The 23,223-nt window shown below is 37.8% G+C and overlaps 1 protein-coding gene across 2 annotated transcripts in view; it reads right to left on the bottom strand.

Annotated features, from left to right (window-relative positions):
* ZNF292 (zinc finger protein 292) overlaps positions 1 to 22,358 on the bottom strand; it is a 36,055-nt gene extending 13,697 nt beyond the window's left edge. The window contains exons 1-6 of one of the 2 annotated variants that reach the window (XM_007442470.4): positions 21,998 to 22,270; positions 15,140 to 15,294; positions 14,916 to 14,994; positions 13,672 to 13,807; positions 3,478 to 3,680; positions 1,765 to 1,901 (exon numbers count right to left, since the gene is read on the bottom strand). In XM_007442470.4, coding sequence (XP_007442532.2) covers positions 1,765 to 1,901; positions 3,478 to 3,680; positions 13,672 to 13,807; positions 14,916 to 14,994; positions 15,140 to 15,294; positions 21,998 to 22,165 — 878 coding nt within the window. In that variant the 5' untranslated portion in view covers positions 22,166 to 22,270. Of the gene's footprint in view, positions 1 to 1,764; positions 1,902 to 3,477; positions 3,681 to 13,671; positions 13,808 to 14,915; positions 14,995 to 15,139; positions 15,295 to 17,339; positions 18,514 to 21,997 lie in introns of those variants that run through there. The other variant, XM_088138249.1, reaches the window with a different exon arrangement.
* Between the last annotated feature and the right edge of the window lie 865 nt (positions 22,359 to 23,223).

Genomic DNA, 23,223 nt, shown 5'->3' with positions numbered 1-23,223 from the left:
TCAGGAAGGAGGGGGTGCATTCCAGGAGGGGAAAGGAGACAAGAGACAATACAGTCTGCGGGGGGAGTGTGGGAAGTGAAGGAGGTTCAGGATAGCCACTCCCTAGATTCTCCCAGGGTATATCTACTTGTTACATTAGTATAGATTTAGTCTGGCAAGATTCTGTCTATAAGGTGTAAGCAAATAAAGGAACTTTACTCAACTGGACTGTTTCACTGTTGTTCTTGGGTTGGGTCTGACAGATACTGGGGCCAGGAGGGCCTTTGCTCAGCTTCAGCTGAGCCAGTTGCAGCCTTATTTAGGTCATGAGAACTTTGCTATGGTGGCTTATGCTCTCTTCACTACCAATTTGGACTACTGTAATGTATTCTACATGGCACTGCCTTTAAAGACTACCTGGAAGCTTTAATTGGCAGAAAATGCAATGGCCTGGTTGCTCACCGGCATTGGTTGGTAGGATAATGTTACAACTGTGTTGCAGGCCCTGCATTGGCTCCCTATTAACCTCTGAGTACAATTTAAAGTTCTGGTGTTAATCTATAAAGTTCTTTATGACTTGGCCCCAAGTTACTTGCAGGATCACATCTCTCCACTGGAGTCACTCTAGCCAATCTGATTGTGTCAGGAGAAGCAGCTGGTTGTTCTTCACTTTTGAGAGAACAAGGGGGTCAAAACTCAGAAGAATTATTTTTCTGTAGTAGGGCTGGCCCTCTGGAATGGCTTCCCACTGGAGGTTCATTTAGTTCAGACATTATCCGCCTTTCTGAAGAAGCAGAAGACAGAACTTTATTGGAGGGCACTTGGGGTATGATGCCACTTAATTGTTGTTAGTGGGTTAAGGTCTCTTTTTTGTATTGCTATATATTTTGTGTTTTATTCTCACTGTAAGTCACTGAAAGTCTGTTTAGACTGCAGTAGGATAGAAATTTGAAATTTTTTTCTGAGGGCATTCTATGCATTTTCTACTAACCATCAACACTGGGAAGAAAAAAGAATTAATAGTTGAGACATCCTATGGATTTTGGCAGAAAAACATAATCCCTTAAAATGAAGAACACTTTCTGTGAAATTAGGGTGCTCTTTGCTCTAGATTAGCATAATCAAGGATGGCCATGGCGGGGGGGGGGGAACTTATTTTTTGTATTTGTTAATGGGATAAAAATATTGTTCATCTAAATTCCTCTTGAGAACTGGAGCTCAGTAAAAAAAAAAAAAAAAGCTACAAATCATACTTCCTTAACTTCTGTTCAAAGCATTATTTTTTCCATACTTCTCAGTGCATAAAACATCTTGAAATGTTAAGTAAGCCAACATTTTCAAAACTAACTTAACATTTCTAAATACTGGAAATAATTTTTTCAATGTTACTCTAAAAGAATGTGAAAATTTCAAAATTAACTATGTTCTAATATAAGTTTATATTTCTTTAAAAAGTCTGCTTATTACCAACAAATGCTCCATAAAAATATATTGGAACAATGAGATTTCATGACAACACAAAAAGGTGCCATAAAATGCAGAAAGGATTATAAAAATCATGTTTACAACATGTAGTAATAGAACATTAAATTTCTAATCAAAAAAGACACCCAGAACTATATGCTTTGAAGACCTTAAAACCAATGTTGCTATGTAATATTTGATATGTTACAAGACCTTTAATTTAAAAAAATAACACCAAAGGCATTAGTTATGTGATGACAAAGGCCTTTATTTTATTGCTAAATGCTGACCTCAACAGAGTTCAAATAGATTCTAACCTACCAAGCACAATACATCTCTCCTTGCTGTAGCTGCCGAGATAAGAATGCTGCACACAGAATCAGAGCACTTTTTTCATCTCCTTCAGATTCTAGATTACAGATCATTTCTAAAGCGTCTTTACAGTCTATATCTGCAATCTATAGGAAGAGAGAAATCATGACAAATTAAACATTTATTTTCAAACAAATAGTAATTTGATAATAAAGTTTCAAAATGCTGGAAACTTTGAAAAATAAATGGATTGGGTCTTAACAACTAAAATTAAATTCTAATTGGATTACCTTCCTATTACATATTTATTAATTCTCCTTTTATCTCACATTAATATTTTTCATTTCTAACAACCTTAGAAAGTTTTTGAGGCAACTTTCAAACTTTTGGTGGGCACATGCAGCTTTGGTGCTTCAATTTATGCACCTATGTTTTAAGTAAAATCAGAACTATTTTTCAAAAGGAAAACCAATTATTGTACATTAAATCCAAATTGTTATTCTATGCATATCATGAAAAAGAGAGAGCAAGAGCAAGAGATTTGACTTTGAGTCAGTCTTGATTCCTGGCGACTGCCTGCACCAGTCCCTGCAGTTTTCTTGGCAAAGTTTTTTGGAAGTGATTCGCCCTTGCCTGCTTCCTAGGGCTGAGAGAGAGTGACTGGCCCAAGGTTACCCAGCTGACTTCGTGCCTAAGGTGGGACTAGAACTCACAGTCTCCCAGTTTCTAGCCTGATGCCTTAACCACTACACCAAACTGGCTTCAAATTCAAGGTTTGCTCTAAATTGCCTTGTTCTATATTGCCTTGACAACTCTGGGCAAGATATTGTTTGCAAAAATGGATCAGAAAGTAATTAAAATAAAAACTGTGTTTGCTTACCTCAGGCCAAAATGTTATTGAGTTGGTTTTCAGCATGCAAATGAAGATTACTGAAAAGCATCCTCTTATACACAAAAGAGTATATCTAAAAAGCTGTATGGCTAAGGAATTCTATATTCCTAGTAATCAAAGGTTGGTTTTATAAGCATTTATAAGTCACATAACATGAACTAGAATAAACCACTTTTATTTCAAAACTTTAAACAAGATTGTCACTTCATTTCTAGTTATTGCTAAAAAAGTCTTAATAGTATCTCAAGTGCTTCCTCAGAAATCCATATCTAGAATTAATCATTTATTACTTCAGTATTTAAAAAAACTGGTAGTGAAACCTTGTTGCTAATCAATTCCAAATCAAAAGGTCAGTAAGAAATTGGAAAACTAATTTCTGCTGACCACAATCTTGTCTTATATAGGTAGTCCTTGTTTAGCAACCACAATTGGGACTGGTAACTCGGTCATTAAGCAAAGTGGTCGCTAAGAGAAACTGTGACTGTACTTATGATCTTACTTCAGCTTTCCTTTGCTTTACAGACCTGCAAAGGTTGTAAATTTGAGGACTGGTCACAAAGTTACTTTTTCATCTTCGTCGTAACAGTGAATGGTCACTGTCTAAGGCAGTTACTAAACAAGGACTACCTGTACTATGGAAAGGACTTGCATTTCCACAATTTGATAAATATCTCAGAACTATGCAAAGGGGATAATTTTTGTGTGTACACTGAATCAAGTTTGACTTGCAGGAATTGCTGTACATAGACATTTTTTTTGCCTCCAATTGCTCCAGCATGCATTTTTAAATTATGTTTTCCAATATTCTCTGTCTACAGGAAGGGACTCACCTCTTGCATTAGTTTTTCATTTGGTGATCCAGAACAAAGACAGACTAGATAGGTTTGCTTAAAATTGCCTTTGCTGCTGATTTCTGGATGGTCTGAGCATAATTTTGCTAAGGCAGTTGCTTGAGTTAATTGCTTTGTTTTCATCAAATGCTTAATACGCATATCCAGTAGCACAGGGCCTTCAAAGGCTAAAAATTCATTAACTGAAAGATAAACCATTACATGCATTATTTCCTCATATAATTAGCATATCAAATCTGCATAACAATTTTAATATGCAAGACAAATATAAATATTATTAGAAGAACTGTAATTATAGAAAGACCAATACACCAAATGCCTGGACAAGATAGAGTCAATCTAGTTCTAACAATAAAGGGCAAGAATCTCAGTTCTTCAATGTCATGAACAATTTAATTGCAGAGTTATATAAAATTATAGGTTGAAACCAGACCCAGCCTAACATCCGACTTCCATGGATGACTCCTAGGTCTCTGCATTGCCAGGATTTTGGCTGATTTTGTTCTTTCCACACAAAGCAGGTGTGCACAAAACAGAAAATGTGTTTGGTTTCAATCCTGAAACAAATACGTGTTCTAGAAGTTCTGCTGAACTCTAAATTGGCCATAGCTTGGCAGAAACAAAACCTGGAGCATTTTGTTCTTCTGGGGTTTGACTGAAACAAAACTTGCAGGGAACCAGGAGTGATTTCACAGAGCAAGTAGACTTTGGCACTCCCATTCCCCTATCTTCCCAGTGCTTCCCCTTCCCTCCCTCCTTTGTCTGCCTTCAGCTGCCTTCACGGCCAGCATCCTGGTATAGCATATCCCACCAAACTCTTCAATCTTCCCAAGGCATCTCTTTCCTTTCCCTTCCCTCAGCTGTCACTGTCACCAAGAAAACATCCAGCTTTGAATTTTTTCCCATTGCCACCAGAGACAACATTTCAATCTGTATCCAGACCAAACATACATAGTTTGGGCACTAACCACCTGAACAAAATTATTTTAAAATTATTTTCAGTATGTGTTCAATCTTCACAACTAAAATCACTATAGTTCAGGAAACACCTCAGCTACCATGACATTGTGGATAAATTAGTGAGTGGATGGACCAGTTTAAAATGCTTTCAAGTTTTTTTTAAGCTGTTGAATATTATGTTATGATATTGTAAAGCAATAATTAATATATACATTAGAAATGGCAGAAATTGGTCTTCTGGTGAAGAGTAAACGAGAAACTGAAGAAACCAGATGGTTTATACATAGTTATGACTCATCTATAAAGATAAAACTACTGCACACAATATAGGAACAAGACTATGCTGCCAAGATTAGTTTTAATTAATAATAATTAAAATCAATTGCACCACAGACTTCCCCCAGCCTGGCTGGATTAAGTTGTTTTATAATATGAAAATTGATACTCCAACAGGTAAACCCATTGCTTTAATTACTTTAGTAGGACGAAATTAGATAAATGGGACAGATACTGTGTCTATCAGCCGAATGGAAACTGAATTTTCCCTTCTCTAATGAAGTCCCTGCCTGCACCCAAATCTGTTCTAAAAGATGAGGAATATTTTAAACGGGTGAAGAGGTAGCTGTCAGAGAAAGTTAAGCTCTAGATTCAGCCCTTATTCAGCTTGGTATTACAGTTGGACGTAATCCAATATTATTTATTAGAACAAGAAAAAACAATCATGATATAATTAGTGAATCTAAACTGATTTTATCTAAACTGAGATTAAAAACATAATATGCAAAGATTCCTGCAAGAAGAAAACTATAATTCTCTTAACAACTAAAATTGAGATAAGTGGCCTTATAAATTCTTTAAATAAATAAGATAAATAATTTTAAAACTTATTAGAAATACAGTAGTCACTGCATAATATAAAGCAAACTGCAATAATTATTTAATACAAGAAATAAAAATGTTTTATATGAACTTTAGACATTAGAAGGATTAAAATGCATGTGCAATTTGACTGTTAACGCATAATGACAGCAATAAAGGTTCAATACAACCATGATTCTGTTCTATACTTCAAAGTAATATATGTTTAGTGACAGAAAAACTTGCCTCCTGTGCTCTAGTTACTGAATCCCTAGCCATAAAAATGCTTCTTAATCAAGTGTTAAAATGATACATTACACAAAACTACTACAGTACTGAATTTTCTTTTGACAATTACACTTCATTAAGACAGCTGAAAAGTTTTCCTTAAAATGAGAAACATAAATAAAGAGTTATAGCAATCTCTGATTAAGTGTGGTTCTAGTAAACATTTAATATCAAGGGCCTAATATAGACAACCTTACCAGTTATAAGAATTGGAAAATTACTAATGGAAACACTCTTTATTCACTTAAAATATGTTTCTATTCCTCTTACTTTATTTTATTATACTAGGATAGAGTATAATAAATTTAAGAAAAACATTCCAGCAAAAGGCAGCCATTACATAAAACAATGAGCAATATTCAGCTTAGAACTATATTCAAGCAATGAGCTATGTTCATCTGTTTCAAAATAAAATGGCAAAAACAAATAAGATTTTGACAATAAGTAATAAGTAATAAATACCACAGGGAAGGTACTCCAGTCAGTCAGTCATTCATGAAAAACTGAAATATCACATTGGCATAAGTATTCAGACCCTTTGCAACAACACTTGAAATTTAGCTCAGGTGCCTTCCATTTCTCTTGATCATTGCTGAGCTGTTTCTACACCTTGACTGGAGTCCACATGTGGTAAATTAAATTGATTGGACATGATTTGGAAAGGCACACACCTCTCTATAGAAGGCCTCACAGCTGACAATGCATACTGTATCAGAGCAAAAGCCATGAGGTCAAAGGAACTGCCTGCAGAACTCAGAGGCAGGATTACTGTAAGGCACAGATCGGGGGAAGGCTAGAAAAAAAATTCTGCTGCAGTGAAGGTTCCCAAGAGCACAGTGGCCTCCATAATTCTCAAATGGAAGAAGTTTGACACAACCAAGACTCTTCCAAGAGCTGGTCGCCTGGCCAAACTGAGCAATCGGGGGAGAAGAGCCTCAGTAAGAGAGGTGACCAAGAACCCAATGGTCACTCAGACTGAGCTCCAGAGATCCTGTGTGGAGATGGGACAAAGTTCCAGAAGGACAACCATCACTGCAGCCCTCCACCGATCTGGGCTTTATGGCAGAGTGGCTAGACGGAAGCCTCTCAGTGCAAAACACACGAAAGCCTGCTTGGAGTTTGCAAAAAAGCACCTGAAGGACTCTCAAGACTGTGAGGAACAAGATTCTCTGGTCTGATGAAACCAAGATTGAACTGTTTGGCCTCAATTCTAAATGTTATGTCTGGAAGAAACCAGGCACTGCTCATCATCTGCCCAATACCATCCCAACAGTGAAGCATGGTGGTGGCAGCATCATGCTGTGGGGGTGTTTTTCAGCAGCAGGGACTGGGAGACTGGTCAGGGTTGAGGGAAAGCTGAATGGAGCAAAAGACAGAGATATCCTCAATGAAAACCTGTTCCACAGCACTCAGGACCTCAGACTGGGCCGAAGGTTCACCTTCCAACATGACAATGATCCTAAACACACAGCCAAGACAATACAGCAATGGCTTAGGGACAACTCTGTGAATGTCCTAGAGTGGCCCAGCCAGAGCCCTGGCTTGAACCCTATTGAATATCTCTGGAGAGACCTGAAAATGGCTGTCCACCAACGGTCCCCATCCAACCTGATTGAGCTTGAGAGGATTTGTAAAGAATGGCAGAAAATCCCCCAATCCAGGTGTGCAAAGCTTGTCGTGTCATACCAAAAAAGACTCGAGGCTGTAATTGCTGCCAAAGGTGCTTCAACAAAGTACTGAGTAAAGGGTCTGAATAATTATGCCAATGTGATATTTCAGTTTTCCCTTTTTAATAAATTTACAGACATTTCTAAACTTCTGTTTTCACTTTGTCATTATGGGGTACTGAGTGTAGATTAATGAGAAAAAAAATGAATTTGAACGATTGTAGTATCAGGCTGCAACATAACAAAATTGAAAAACGTGAAGGGGGTCTGAATACTTTCCAAATGCACTGTATATGTGATATATATTTTGAGATGCTGAATTTGCTTAACATTCACTGTTTAACATTCATAGTCCTTCCATCTTCAAATGATCTGGTGACATATTAAATTTGTTATTTTTTAGCCTTGCTCTTCCACCCACAGGGCCTAATAATCCTCTAAACGACAATGTTTACCATTTCAGGTAGTTCCTCTTGCGTTAACACTCTGCTATAATTGAAATAAGATACAAAAGACCTTGAGAGTTTTAAAATGTACATTTCTAACAACAGGAACTACGAGTCATGCCAATGTAAGATATACGTAAAAGTTTTAATGTCAAGATTTAATATTCATTTATCAAATATGTGACAATGTTTAATCTCATGGAATTTCAACCTGTACCCATGGAATACCTACAACTGTTAAGCACTTTTATTCTGCTGTCTTCAATACTGAAATACTAAAAACACTGCATTAATCGTCCTTGCCTCCTGAAACATAACAGCCTTGCTTTATAAGAATAAACACTGAAATAATTCCTTGTTAGGGATGTTTTTCTTTTTCAAAGATATCTTTAAAGAGATGTAATTTTTATTACAGTTCTGTCATGAAAGGAACTCTTTTAAGATAAAGCAATATTTAGACAAATCTTCATAAATTTGCTAAATGTTGTGAATATAACACCTTATGAACAGCACTATGAACAAGCATATATTAAAGGCATTAAGGCTGTGCAAAGCATTTAAGGAAATGCTGTGTAAAATGTTTCTCCATCAAGAAATAAGGCAGCATAGACTATGGAATGGTACTTTGAGGGCTCTTCTAGATTCTTTTTCTGGGATACCTTTGCTGGGATCTGCCAGTGAAGCAAAGGAAGTGTGCATGCACAATTATACAGGGACAACCTGGGAAAACCCTTAAAGCAGACATGCTGAATGTGACTGCTTCAATGCTTTATGGATGGATATTTTGAATGCTTTGCACAGCTTTAAAAGATGTATCACTTGTATAGCTAATAGCAATATGAAAATTAATCTGAGTTGCATCCCAATCATTTGAACAAAGGTGTTAAACTCACATCAGGCTAGTACTTGTAACCATGAAAATGTTAAGGTCATCTCAAATTTATGTTAAATTTCCATTAATATTCTGAAATCTTCAGACATTATGAAAGCTGTGCAACTAATTATTGGGAATACAGAGAGACATCAGCTTTCTGTGACACAGGACATCTGTAGGTCCAAAGGCAGCAACAAATAGAATCTATTTTTTGCATGCTTTTCTATACTGGGAAAAAGGCATAGAAACTGGGAACTAAATACACTGCTGCCCTTGGATTCAAGACAGGTAGTCCTCGACTAAGTTACGACAGCACTGAACAAATGGTGGTTATGATCGGTCCTTGGAGTTCCAGCTGTCCCAGGAACCCCTTGGCCACGTAACTGTGATCTGGGTACTCGGCAACCCATTTTACATGACCGGTTGCCAAGTGCCCCAAGATCACGTGGCCACCATTTGCAACCTTCCCTGCCAGCTTCCCCAGAAAGTAAATGGGGAAGCCAGCAGGGAAGATCACAAGTCACTGGGGTAAGTCTCCCCCATCCATGCACCCTCCCCCAGACCCTCTGTGCTCGCATCACACCAGCCGCTTGCACCTCATGCACCCTCCCCAACCCATGCCACATTTGCACACCCTCACTGCACGCCCTTGCACCCTCCCCCGACCCACATGCTCTATCTTGCACCCCCTTGCATCCTCCCCAAACCGTGCCGTACCCTTGTGCACTTTCCCTGATCCACTCAGCACCTCTCATGCAACCCCTCACATCCTCAACCTGCATGGTGCCTCTCGTGTACCTTCCCTGATCCACCCCTCTTGTGCACCCCTTCACACCCTTGTGCACCTCACTCTCCCCCACCCAGCAGCAGCCTGCATGCCTGGGACTTGCAAATTCTTGCTGGCTTCCCCACTGACTTTGGTTGTGGGAAGCCGACAGGAAGCTGTCTTGCCTAATGACTGTGTGGTTCAGTTAACAACTGCAACCACGATGCAGTCATGCTTTACGACTACATCGCTTAGAGATGGAAATTCTGGTCCCAATTGCCATTGTAAGACAAGGACTACCTCAAAGATAGCAGCAGTGGCTGTCCTCAAGTTGCTGCAGTGCATGTTTAATTTTTGTAAGTTCTGCTACTGTTCAGACGGATTAGCTGAAATTTTTAAAAATGCAATGTTTAAAAAAGGATAGCTTGTCACACTATAAAAATACTTGTTTAGCTGTCTTATTCTTTATTAATCCACCAGATCCTAATTTTAAAAAAGGCTGGTGAAATAAAAGATGAAAACTGATGCTTTTTTTCCCAGTCTACAACTTTTTTCAATCTCTATTTTAACATTACAAGCTACTAACGTGAACTACAAGGAATTAAATAACAAAAATAAAGAACATAAGTGCTGGACAACTCCCCTAGGTTGAGTTCAGTAAGAGTTTCCATGTTTAACTCAAAGTGAAAGAGGGCCTATCAGCTGGCTAGAGAAGAGCCTTTTGTGTTCAATGTGCTTTACAAGTTAAATCTCTGCATGTGTAATCATTGGACATCATTAAATTCAGTAGGGCTCACTTTTGGTACATAAGATTGCAGTTTTAGCAACAAGAACATGTTCCTAGATGGGAACAACTGGAAATTAAGCAGTGTTTTAACTGGAATACAGAATATTTTTCCCATCCATGAAACATATTTCGAGAATTGTTAAAAATCTGTTGATACTCCCATAAGCCCAAAATATTTAATTTCAGATAGAGAAAACAACCACCACCCCTACATATCTGCGAAGTAGATTTCTGTCTCTTCCCACAAAAAAAATGACATTGTCATCATAAACATCATCATAGGCCTTTTCTTTAAAAACCTGACCATTCTTTCACTGTTATAACAATGGGGGAAAGAATCTCATGTTAAAAGTTGCTCCCCAAAAAGTACATATACATAAAATTACATAATAAAGGATACAATCATGGTATGACTGAATTTGCTACCTAACTTGCAAAAATTAGTACTTGGTTAAGAAGCCCAGACATAATTTGCATACTACTGAATGCACTATCTGAATTGAGGAGAAATTTCTCCTTCCATGCATTAGCATTTTCATATACACACTGTGTAGTGCATCTTTTTATGAAGACGCAGAAAATAAATAATGAAATTCACAATGGAAAAAGACAACACAATCAGCAACAAGCTTCAAATTAGCCAAGAATCATATCTTCTTCCTTTAATCAATAAGGTTCCAAAAATGTATTTCTGTTCATATAATGGAACCTTTCTTCATCTTTTTCTTCTGTCTCTGTATGTACTCTAAACTTTCCAGAGCATATTTGAGAATTATAAAGGAGTGGACGGAAAAGGAAAAAAACCCATTCTACCAGCTGATGCCATTCCACCAGTGAATCAACTCAATTAAATAAATCTAAGAACTTCCAACCAATACTATTCCACCTTTAATAAGATTATTCTAAAGTAATGATCATTTCAATCTGAATAGAAGATGGAAATATTAATAAATATTAATGTTAACGTCACTATTTATTTGTCCAATTTATATAGCTGCCCATCTCACAAAACAAATGACTTGGGTGGCGTACCTCAAAGCTAAAATAATAAACACCTCAAACAATTATCATTACTATTACTAAAAACATTAAAAATGATAAATTACAAAGTTAAGACAAAGTAGTAGTAGGTGAAGGGATGTTAATAATAATGGTGCCACCTCACTAGTTCGCCAGTCCCCTGAGGTCCGCAGGCCTGATGGCACAACCAGGTCTTGAGGGATCTGCGGAAGATCAGAAGTGATGGAGCCAGCCTCACCTCAGGGGGGATAATATTCCACAACATGGGCACCACAACAGAAAAGGGTTGCTGCCTAGGGCCTGTCAAATGCAGCTCCATTTATGATGGAACCCTTAACTTACCTTCTCTGCTGGATCTAGTGGGACGGGCATATATAATTGGGGAGAGGCAGTCCATCAGGTAACCCGATCCCATGCCATGTAGGGCTTTAAAGGTCAATACCAGCACCTTGAATTGGACCTGGAAACAAACCGGTAACCAGTGCAGCCTGCGAAGCAGAAGTGTAATGTGTGTTCTATCAGAAACACACATAACTGCTCGCACTACTGCATTTTGCACCAGCTGAAGTTTCCAGATACTCTTAAAGAGCAGCCCCATGTAGAGCACATTACAATAGTCTAACCGGGAGGTGACCAGAGCATGAGGGACTGTGATCTAGTGACCTCTTGATCTAGGAACTTGAGAAGAGGTGCACAACTAATTTAATATTTAATAAATATTTCCATGATTTTTTATTTGTGGAGTATAAATATATTTTGAACTGTAATATTTCATTCAGAGCTGAACTCCTGAAGTCTCATGGACACTTCTATGCAGTTTTCTTGGCAGCAATATAGAAGTAGTTTGACACCACCTTCTTCTGGGATGTTTTATTTATTCATTTATTTGCTGAATAGACACAGACCAAAATAATGTTTTTTTCCCCCAAACTTCCCAGTCTGGCCTACAGCCTTGGTATTCCCATGAGGTCTCCATCCATTAACACAACCCTGCTTAGCATCCAAGCCCAGAGAAGGTGAGTCACAAATTGCCACCTGCTTAAATTTTTATTATTAGTAGAAATCAACTAAATTAAGCCATAATTTAGCGCAAGTGTTGCCAAAGCTCAGATTGAGGAGCAGTACTGTAGAACTACCAATCTTATGATCTCTAGAAACTTCTCATGAAAAAAGCTAAATACCTGATTCTAGGTAGTCCTCGCTTAGTAACCATTCATTCAGCGACCATTCAAAGTTACAATGGTGCTGAATGAACGGTAGTTACAGCCAGTCCTTGAAGTTACGGCCACTGCTGTACCCCTGCAGTCACATGATCAAAATTCAGGTGCTTGGCAGTCTGCTTGCATTTATGATTGCAGCATGCACTTCCCCCCACCCACCTATCTCACCCCCATCTCTGCCCTTTTGGCCACCCTTGCGTGGCCTCACAAGGCTTCAGGGAGGCTGCTTGACGGCCTTGTGAAGGGCCAGCAGCTGCCTGAGCAAGGCACACCTTGTCAGAAGCAGGAAGAAGATGACAGTGAAGGTCAGCTGGGGGCAGTGGGGTGCGGCAGGGGTAGGCGGCAACATGCAGGGTGGCCAAAAGGGAAGAGATGTGGGGAGACAGGTGGTTGGTGGGAGCTGAAGTGAAGGCAAGTACAGTAGGGCAGGAGAAGTGTGAGGTCCTGGCCTAATGATGGCAGGGTCCTGGCCTAACAACTGCACCTGGACTACCAGAACTGCCATCGCTAAGCAGTGAGGTCACATGTTGTTTTGCCTAATGACCGTTTCACTTAGTGATGGAAATTCTGGTCCTAATTAGGGTCATTAAGTGAGGACTACCTGTAACCTCTCTCTAACTGTTTAACTGGTAAGGTATTTATAAAATAGTAAGTGGTAAAAAAGGATGTTTCTCTTACTTCAGGAATAACTGAAATATGCATAACAGCCAGGTGCTTAGTTTAGCAACAAGTGTCATAAGTAAAGTTTCACATCATGCATATTAAACGCAACTTCGTAAAAATTACTACTGAAGATTTCATCCTACAATCAGTAGGGTGGGGAGGCACTTACAGACAGGTTAGGAATTCCAGATAGGGGAAGAATCTCTTAATTATGTGAAGGCTCTCCTTTCATAGCAGTGAACAACTATGTAATCAAAATATAGTAATAGTAATAGAGGTGCTGGTTCCCTTTACCTTACTATAATTCCAAAATAATTCAATATAAGAGTAGTTCTGCATAGGGTACTCTTTCTTATAAATGATCTTCAGTGTGATTTTAGAAATGAATTGAAAAAGGCTTTCATCTGGGTTTTTTTGGGCATTCTTATATAGGATTCTTTATATGCAATTGCAGTCTATGATCGTGTATGAAGATATCTGCAAGCTACACTAACAAAAATAACTACTTTGGGTTGAGGAATGAAAAACCTAAAGTAGAGATACAGTATCTTCAAAATATTTGTGATACAAATACAAAAATATTAAAAGAGCAGTAACTTATTTTTTCCCAAACTATCATCTTACCCTTATCCCAATCCAGCAGTTCTTGGGAAAGAATGCTGCAAAGAACTGGATTCTTCCATGTGCCATCCTCTTGGGCAAGATGAGATAAAATATGTAATTGGCAGCTGCCATTTTGCATTAATTTTGCATGTGCCATCTGGAAAAACAACATTTGTTATAATAAGTGACACAAAGTTATACTTGCTCTAGCACTTTTATCCTCAAATCCCAACACTTTCATTAATTGCCATGCTTGAGGACATAATGCAAACCTACAATTTCTGGCATACTGCCTTAGACCTAATGAAAACTTGTAAATAAAAACATGGAATTATTTAGTGATCTTGATAATAATTAGACTGTAACAATTATAATTATACAATATATTTATATTAAATATTGTCCTCATCTGTTTGCAAGTTACTAGTTTTTAAACAATTCCTGTTATACTTTGGTTTAAGATGAATAAGACAAAACAATAATATAGTTCTAAGGATACTTTATACTATCCCAAAATCAAAATCTAAAATCTTTTTTTCCCCCAAAGGATATTCTATTTTTTCACTAATTCATCAAGCATGATATTCCTTGGATCAGTTTTCCTCAACCCAGCACACTTCAAATATACAACTTTAATCATATATCTTGGCCATACTGGTTAGAAATTCAGGGAGAAATAATTTGGAGGACATCCTTTTCTAAGGAAGAGTGCCTCAGAGTATTTGTACCGAGGGATTTTGATTATCTAAATTCCAAATGATTTGTTCATTCCACATTTGGAGCTGACATAGCTGACCGGTTTGGGCAGAAAAACGCCTTTAATAGCTGAAGTGGCCACCTAATATATTTAAAATTGAATGACAAGGATTAAAAGATTTTCCAAAGATCTCATTCTTGGGACTGAAACTGACTGTAATAAAAAAACAAAAAACAAAACCAATTTCATTCTATTTTTATACATTCAAATTTTTATATATCACTATTCTCATCTAAACTATAGAAGATTCTAATTAGAATTACAAGTTACAGTGGTATGGAATTCTAAAATGTTAAGCAAAGTTAAACTACAAATAATGGCAGGTGATAAAACCAAGCCAAAGCTTTCTTATTTTACATTTAAATCATTTTAAGTAAACAATGAAAAATCGTAATGATGTTTTACAGTGAAAACCAATAATCTTACAGATTAGTAGTATTGTAACAGCACAGTTGAACTTTACTTTATGGCACTAATATGTACACTAGCTATGAAATAAGATACCCACTTGAATAAATGACTGAAACTCTTTCCATCGATTTTCAGGCAGTTCAAGAGGCAAGCATAGCAAAAGTTCAGCATAGCTTCTGAAAAAGCAAATGGAACAGTGTAAAAGTCAACCCCTCATTTAGTGTCCAGAAAAGATGTCCACCACTTTTTAAACTTACAAATGTTAGCTTTAAAACAAATTAGAAAACAAAATTATATACAATTAATATACAATATACTTACAGAGCTAAGCGTTCAAGCACAAAGGCTACATTTTCACACTCGGAGGTAAGGTAAGGTCTTGCTTTTATATAGCCATGGATTGCCTGTGTGTATACCTCCAATAAAGGCAAGGGATCCTCAGATGTCTTCCACTTTTCTGCATATTCAAGAAGGGTCTGTTCATAAAATAGAAAGTTGAGTTAATAGCATAGGTCATAATTCAGAGAAATGAGATTTAGCACATCTACTATTATTTTCTGAGCATAATATCTACATTCTTAGAACTAACTCGCCAATAAACAAGATTTTATTCCTTGAAGTATTCCATTTCCATGTATCTGGAAACAGAACGTTTAGATCCTGACCCACAGAATCAATTTATTGCAGGTACAGTGCAGACACCACAAAAAGCTGTATCCCATTCCCCAATGGTTAGCTATTGCAATAGCTCCAATCAGACAATAATCATGTCACTAGTTTTTGCACATTGAATAGGCTATATGATTTTTTGATTTCTATGCTCAAGGTCAAGATACTAAAGGAGTGGTTGCAAGAAATAACTTCAGAAGACATGTGAAATTTTCAGCTCTATCAGGGGTTGTGTTTTTAGTAGTAATGATGATGAAAATTATTTAAAAATGGCAATATAGTGGCACTTGACTGAAATATAAAGTTTTAGAAAGTGTAGAGCATGGTATATACTAATGTAATAAGGGAGAGCTTTTCAACAGGTGATAAGAGTACAAAAATGATACGAAATATTTTTTTTAAAAAACCAGCTTATTTTGATAATGTATACAATTAAGTTTATTAAGCTTTCTTTAAGGGTTAGCACCTGCAGTCAAACAGACTACACATTAGAGCTATGCAAGGACAATCCAGTCTGCTTCAAGATTGGATCCTCAAGTCTGAAATGAGACCAACTTATGAATCTGGGAGGAACTCAGCCTGATATTCCAATTTCTGGGGCATGCATGTGAAAAAATAGAAATCCTGTCTCCTGTTATCTAGCATGAAAAAACATCAATGGTGATAACTTTTAAAAAAAAATCAGAACAGGATGAAATTAGCTTTAGAGTACTGCAAGTTTTATTATTTTTATAAAATTCAAAGCTTTTGCATTACACATCTTTACAATGTGATTTTTAAAGCCTCCCGACCCCTTTCCTTTTGCTTTTCACCAGAACAGGACAGAATTTACAGGACAGATGGATTGCTGTTAAGAAGTGATGCCTATCACATTTCACAGAAGTGCAGAGGTTTTCAAACTGTGATACTTTTAATTGTGACATTACAAAAGTGCCTATTGTTATACTGAGACATAATGTAGTGAAAGTTGAAGCAAAATGGATTCTATTGTGAAGTATATCTGCAACAAACTTCAGGCAGGTTGATACATTTTTTTGCAAAAGGAAGAGATGGTGGCAACCCCTTGCTGGACGTAACTGAGCCGACTGTTGAGAGTTGAGGGCAGGGAGAAGTGTAATAAAAGACAAATTCAATATCTTTTCCTTAAAGCACAGTCTTTACAACAGGCAGGTAGGTAAAACAACCACAAAACCTTTTCCTTTTCCCCATGGATGGGAAAGGGTAAACAGTAATGGAAGCAAATGGTTAAAGACAGGGTTTATTCTCAGGTTCTCACCTCCACTCCAATCCCAGGATGCTGTGACTGGATAAAAGGTGGTAGTCAGAACACAATGGCTCACTCTGATTAAGATCTCATCACAGACATATTTGGAAATAATATCACTCAATAAATAATAGGTACATATACTAGTCCACGCTGTCAAACACTAGTTAGAATATTGGACTAGGCCTACTGAAATCCAGGGCCAATTGCCTTGGTCACAAACCTCACTAGTTGCCTTTGGGCTTCTCTCTCTCTCTCCTCCATAATTTACCTCATATGACTGTTTCCTGGATTAAAAAATGATATCGGTGAAAAGAGAATAGCATGCAGTTCCATAAGCTCCTTGGGAAAATGGCAGAATAAAGATGTCCTGTATAACACCTTTATCGTTAGTTGGGCGGTATTTAAATTAAAAATATAAACAAACAAATAAAATAGCCCCAACCTAAAACAGCTGGAGAGAGAAAAGACTGCATAACTACCAGCCTAACACAACAATTCTAAACTGTCTTTCAAGCGGAATGCATCTCCAATTTGATTCCTATCTCTGTGTCTGGGGTATGGAAGTTTGGAAACCAGTTTGGAAATTAGTAACCAGTCTTAAACATGGTTCAGAATTGCTGCTCTTTTTGGTGTCCTCTTAAATGTTAGAAATTGGATAAAATCCTTATATGATCATAAAATTGGTGAGAATTCCTGCAAGATATTGTTGGCCTGTTAGAGTTTTTTTTATTCTCATGATCTATAAATACAGCTTAAGGGTATTATTGTGATCAGAACCAATTTCTGACCCCCGTAAAGCATACATGGAATCTTATTTAATAACCTAAATAATGGAGGAAAAACTGAATCCATGGTTTATTATGGTTATTAAACTTCTATATAAAAAGTCTAATTGAGGTCTGACTTATAGAGCTATTTTATTATGAACGAAGTCTAAACCAAAATTCAGCCAATCTATCAATGAATTACTATCAACTCTCAGTACAAAATATACATTGAATCAAGCAACTGAGCTCTAATTTTTTTATATGGCTACTAAATCTGGATGCAGTTCCTTTCTACTCTCTTTGGGGATAGAATTATGATGCTTTCAGCTCTCTTCACTGCACAAGATCAGGATTTCCCCATTATACACTTAAGCTAGTTAGCCAACTGGACAGAGTATCTTAGAGGATTGCTCTGTCTGAAACCTCTATTTTTGCCCCTACTACAATTATGACAACTTGAACAAAAGAATTTGTATGTGAACACTATTCAAAAATTGGCCAGAAAGATGGCTGAATACTTTTTTTCTTTCCTTTTAAAATTTTTGAGCAGTAGGGGCTCCTGCATAATTCTCCTATATAGAACAGGAAAAAAAGGAATATGAACAATGTTCTTTTGCTTCTGTTATTTCTTTATCATCTAGGTGTGCAATCACAGAAGGCTATATGAGAAGAAGCAGAATTTCCTATACTTTGTTAATTTCCCCACTATTGTTGTTATTGTTACTATAGTGAGGGAGCGATTGTAGTAATTTGAGGGAAGGCTTGTATCTTCCTTACTGGTTCCTTTTCCCCATCAATTTGTTTTTAAATTGCTTTAATTTAACCTTAGTTTGGCTTTATGCAAAATGGATTTTTGCTATAGCAGAAAGAAAAATTTATGCTTAAAAATCATGGATTATTATGGGAATCAGACACCTCACTTCCTTGTAATTAGGATCTCTATTAAGTGACTTGCCTGTTTCCAGCAGTTTTCCTTTGCGCAAAATGGGCTTCTGCTGGAACAGAAAGAAAAATATAGGATCAAGGGAATAGTTCTCTTTGCTGTTGAACCCTCCCCCTGGTTGAATAAATATTTTGTTCAAGTAATTTGACTTAATTTGTCTTTGTGGACAGAAACCTGTGAAGTGAAATGACTGGTTGCATGTTAGGGTATCTCTGGCTCAACCTATCATTAGCTACCCTGTCTTCCACCCCAAGTTTAATTAAAGAAAACAAAAACAAGTAAACAAGTTTGTGCTGTGTTCACTCATATTGATCCTTCTAAAAGAGATGCCATAGAAGCATACCAAATTAAACAGCAAAAGTATCTCAGTTCAAGAGACTAATTCCAACAGTAGCAACCATTATTCTCAAACTTGATCAATTATTACAAAATCACGTAACAAGATATTAGCACAAAACTGAAAATATTATTAAAAATGCTGTTTGGTAAACTATTCCTGAATCTGGTCACTCCCTGACAGATAGTGGCTTTAGATCATGTAATTGTTTAAGCACAACTTTTGGAGGATATTATTAGCTGGCTGTTTAAAAGTAGTGAAACTTTGCATTTATTTGTATATTTGATGGTCTAAACAATCAACTGAAATTATGACTGTACATTTGTTTAAATTTTTGAGATTTCTTTTGACATTGTTAGTGTATTTTATATTTTGCTTTATTTAGCTCTGATGGTCAACAATTGCTATTAATTAGAAAAATGTTCCAGATCAATTGTTATTAAAGTGTTCCACCACGTATTTTTTTATTACTATATTCTATTTTGAGACTGCTATGCCCCACTATTGGCAGGCCTTACTGGAGAATGGTGATACAGAAACAAACAAACAAACAAACAAACAAATTGATGTGCAATTCAGGGCAAAGAATGATCAGCTTGAAATAAAGAATGTATAAAGTGACAATTGTTACATGGCGTCAAGCAAGAAATCTGTATCTATGTACATGCTATTTGATGGTTATCTTACACAAGGACACCTTTTACTGGAGCATTTAGCAATATCTAACCATGGTCAAATTCCAGGAAACTAAGTGATAATATTTTGACTGACATTCACATAAAATTGAGAACATTGTTTTCGACATGAACCTACAGCAGAAAGGAACTGTAGGTTAGGTGATGAGACTTGAGGTTGAGAATACCAGTCCAAAAGTTATATATCAAATACCACAAACTTAAAATAAAGTCATTTTCCAATTATGATTCTACTAATGATTATAAGAAATGGTATATAAATTGATATTATGCCAAGGAGGTCTCCAAGAAGCGTACAAAATATAGCTGAAGTAAAAACAACATTAACATATATGCATAACAACATATAGGGGCGGATGGGTGGAGATAAATCTAATAAATAAATAAATAAATTAAATAAATGAATAAATATCAAGATTTAAAACATTAGGTGAAGTACAGATTGCATCCATTGCTCTTTCATAATTTGGACTATTAAACTGAACCTGGTGACTGAATGACAGTGATTCTCAGTATCAAACAACATAGGATATGCTATATTTCTTAAGACTAGCACCTCAATATAGCTTGGAGAAATTCCATTTTTTCCTGAAATGCTTAACGTAACATAATCACTGACACCCTCACACTCCAGGAGCCAACCAATATGGCAGAGGCTTCATTATTATCATAATCTGCTTAATACTGCAGTTTTTGTGAAATTACTCATTTGATTCCTTTAGAACAAAGTTCTGCAAATCAAAAAGTCCCAGTTTAGCTACATCAGAGAAGCCAAAAAGTTTGGGATTCTTCCTCTCATCTTCCCAATTTTTCTGGGAAGGGTTGGGAAATACCAAGGAGTTGGAAGTAAAGATGAGCAAGTAAACTCCCACTGCATAAGCAAATCTGTTTGACATGGGATGTGATCCCATATTTTATTACTATTATCATTTGACAGACAGATACAGAAATCCTGTTTGATTTTCTATTCTTGCTTAAAGCAAATAGTATATTCAACCCAAATATCCAAGTTTATGCTGAACACAGTTAGTTTCCATAACCCCTACCCTGCAAAAGACCTGCTTATGTAGTATGTGAGCTACAAAATGTACAACTGTATTTCAATTATCAATTCAAATAAAGATACATACTGCTTGTGTTGAAATCTTGACTGATTTTCATTTTCCAGATTAAAGACATAATGCTACAGCATTTTATCAATATAAAATCAGTGTTTAGCATTCTGAAATCAAAATGTTCAAAAAATTCATCTTCTCTTCAAAAAGGCAATGACTTTTCCCCACTTTAAAGCACCATATACTTTTACTAAGTTCTTTCTTGTTGCATAGGTTCTCAATTCTAAAGATGAGAGTTGAAATAAAAAAAATTGCTCATAATTTACAAGTTCAACCATGCAAAAAACTACTTTAATCTCTTACAATGTTTTAAAGGCTATGAAAAGTTAAATAATTTCAGCTGACAGGTTCATGCAAACTTCAATATAGGTCTGGAGACAGTATCCACCTAAATAACTGATTGACCTTAATTGAAAGTATTGTTCCTGAAGGCAGTACAGAAACAAGGTTAAATAAGTGACTCTATATGTCCATGTTTACATAACTTAGCGTGTTATAAAATAATTCAAGCACCTTCTTTATATTATTTTTATAATTTGCCTCTCAAGAGACCTCTGTAAACTGATTTAGTAAACAATGTACTAAATTAGTCTTGATTATAGGATAAATCATACTCCACAGATCTTTACTGTTGAATAGAACATGCTGAGCAACTAATAAAATGCTATGTAGGTGTACCTTTAAAACAATGTGAAGAAAAAGTAAGGAACATTCAGACCAGTATTCAAGAGGAAGTAAGGTCACTTAATTTGGAAGATCCAAGGACAGCTTGAAGCAACCCGCATCTAAGCTAGCAGAGATTTCAGCTTGAGGACTGTATCGATTTTTTTATATGCCTAGCCAGGGGGTTATGAAGGGAGTCCCATTAAGACTCCTCTCAGCTATGGGATAGATGCACGCTTGGGTGCAGGCAAGGGAGCAAATGACAACGGCATCAAGGGTAAGAGACCCAACTCTCGCCCTCTCGTTTGCAGCGTACCAATCCGAGGCAGAATGAAGCGGGCAAGGAAACCCACAGCCAGTCCCTCTCCCCTAGCCCCTCCCCAGGAATCAGCCACCCTTCCTCTGCCTTCTGCTATCGCCGGGCCAGGGACACGGCGCTCTCCACCGCCGTCAGCAGACAAAGGCCCCTCCAGAGCCGAGGCGGCACCAACACAACAAAGGGGCCGAGTTTCGAGGAGAGCGCGGGCACCCAGGGCGGGGAGGGAGCTGTTCCGGGCCTCGAGAAGCTCCTCTCCGGCGCAGGGGGGCGGGACACCCGCCTGGAGTCAGGTTCAATGGGTGCTGGCAGCGCTCAGAGGCGCAAAGCGCGGCCCAGCTATTAACATCGCCCAGCTTCTCCCCAAGAGGGGCTCCCTCCCCCAAAGCGGCCAGGCCCATCCTGACCTGGCACAGCTGCTGACAGTACTCGGTGGCCGCTTCCACGGCTGACTCGTTGCTTTCTCTCAGCCCCGTCTCCAGCTCCAGCAGCCGCTTCTTCAGGCTCTGAATATCCAGGAGGCCGCTCTCGCCGCCGACACTACTGCTGTCCTGCTCGGCCTCCTCGTCCGCCATCTTCGCACCCAGCTCCGTCGCGTACGCAGCCCCCCTCCCCCCTATTCCTCCAGAACGGCCTACCTCCCCTCCCGCACGCCCCGTACGGGTCACGTGATTACACAATGCCACGTTCCGGGGAAGGGATCACGTGAGGGATTAGGGAGGAGAGATCGAAGAGACAGTTCGCTCGCTTTCTCTGTCCCCCTACCAAGCGCTCCCTTTTCGCAGAGGGGCGGGGCCAGAGTCCTGGCGCTGTCACGTGTGGGGTTGGCGCGTACCGAATGGCACTCGCGGCCTCGTGACGTCTCTCGAGGACTTTTGGCGGCAGGAAAACAAACGTTAATTAGGCGCCTTTCAGTTTCCTTTCGGTAGGGAGAGCTTATTTTATTCGTGGGAGGAAGATGTTAGGTTCACTTACAATCAAAAATAAGTGGAAAGGAATGGGAGCAGTGGTAAGATAAAACGTTTATTTTAACGTGGATTATATGCTTAAGATTTCCTGACGGAGGGACCACCGCTATATTGATAAACCTTCCAAAATATTCCACTGTCAGAGCTGACCCAGGGACGAATATATACCGTTGGAATGGCTGAAAACAGCTTAATTTATTCGTCAGCCCTGTGTCATTGTTCTTTGAGCACCTTGCAAACAAATAGAAAAAATAAAACGTAGAACGATATCCACAAACAGCTAATGGTGAGCAGAGACTGATAAAACTAGCTTCAATAACATAGATGTATGGCATATGATATAACAACAATTATAAGTATATAATATAAAGCATAAAATATAAAGACCTGCAAATAGAAGTAGAATGACTATGGCAAAAGAAAGCAAATATAGTACCAATAGTGATAGGTGCTTTAGGTGCAACCCCAAAACATCTGGAGCACCACTTGAACAGTCAGCATTGACAAAATCACCATGAATCAATTGCAAAAGGCAGTTTTATTTGGAATAGCTTATATCCTACGATGATACCTTTAGCACCATCAAACAACAAAATCTAACTATCCCAGGTCCTTGGGAAGGACTCGACAGGTGGATAAAAATGCCAAATCCAGTCTAAACATCT

This window comes from Python bivittatus, unplaced genomic scaffold, assembly GCF_059951505.1.
Source record: "Python bivittatus isolate LINGU-HERP-01145 unplaced genomic scaffold, Pbiv_v1 ctg000020_np1212, whole genome shotgun sequence".
Classification (NCBI taxonomy): domain Eukaryota; kingdom Metazoa; phylum Chordata; class Lepidosauria; order Squamata; family Pythonidae; genus Python; species Python bivittatus.
Note: the sequence above shows the minus strand (reverse complement) of the source record. Positions and strands in the feature narration are given on the sequence as shown.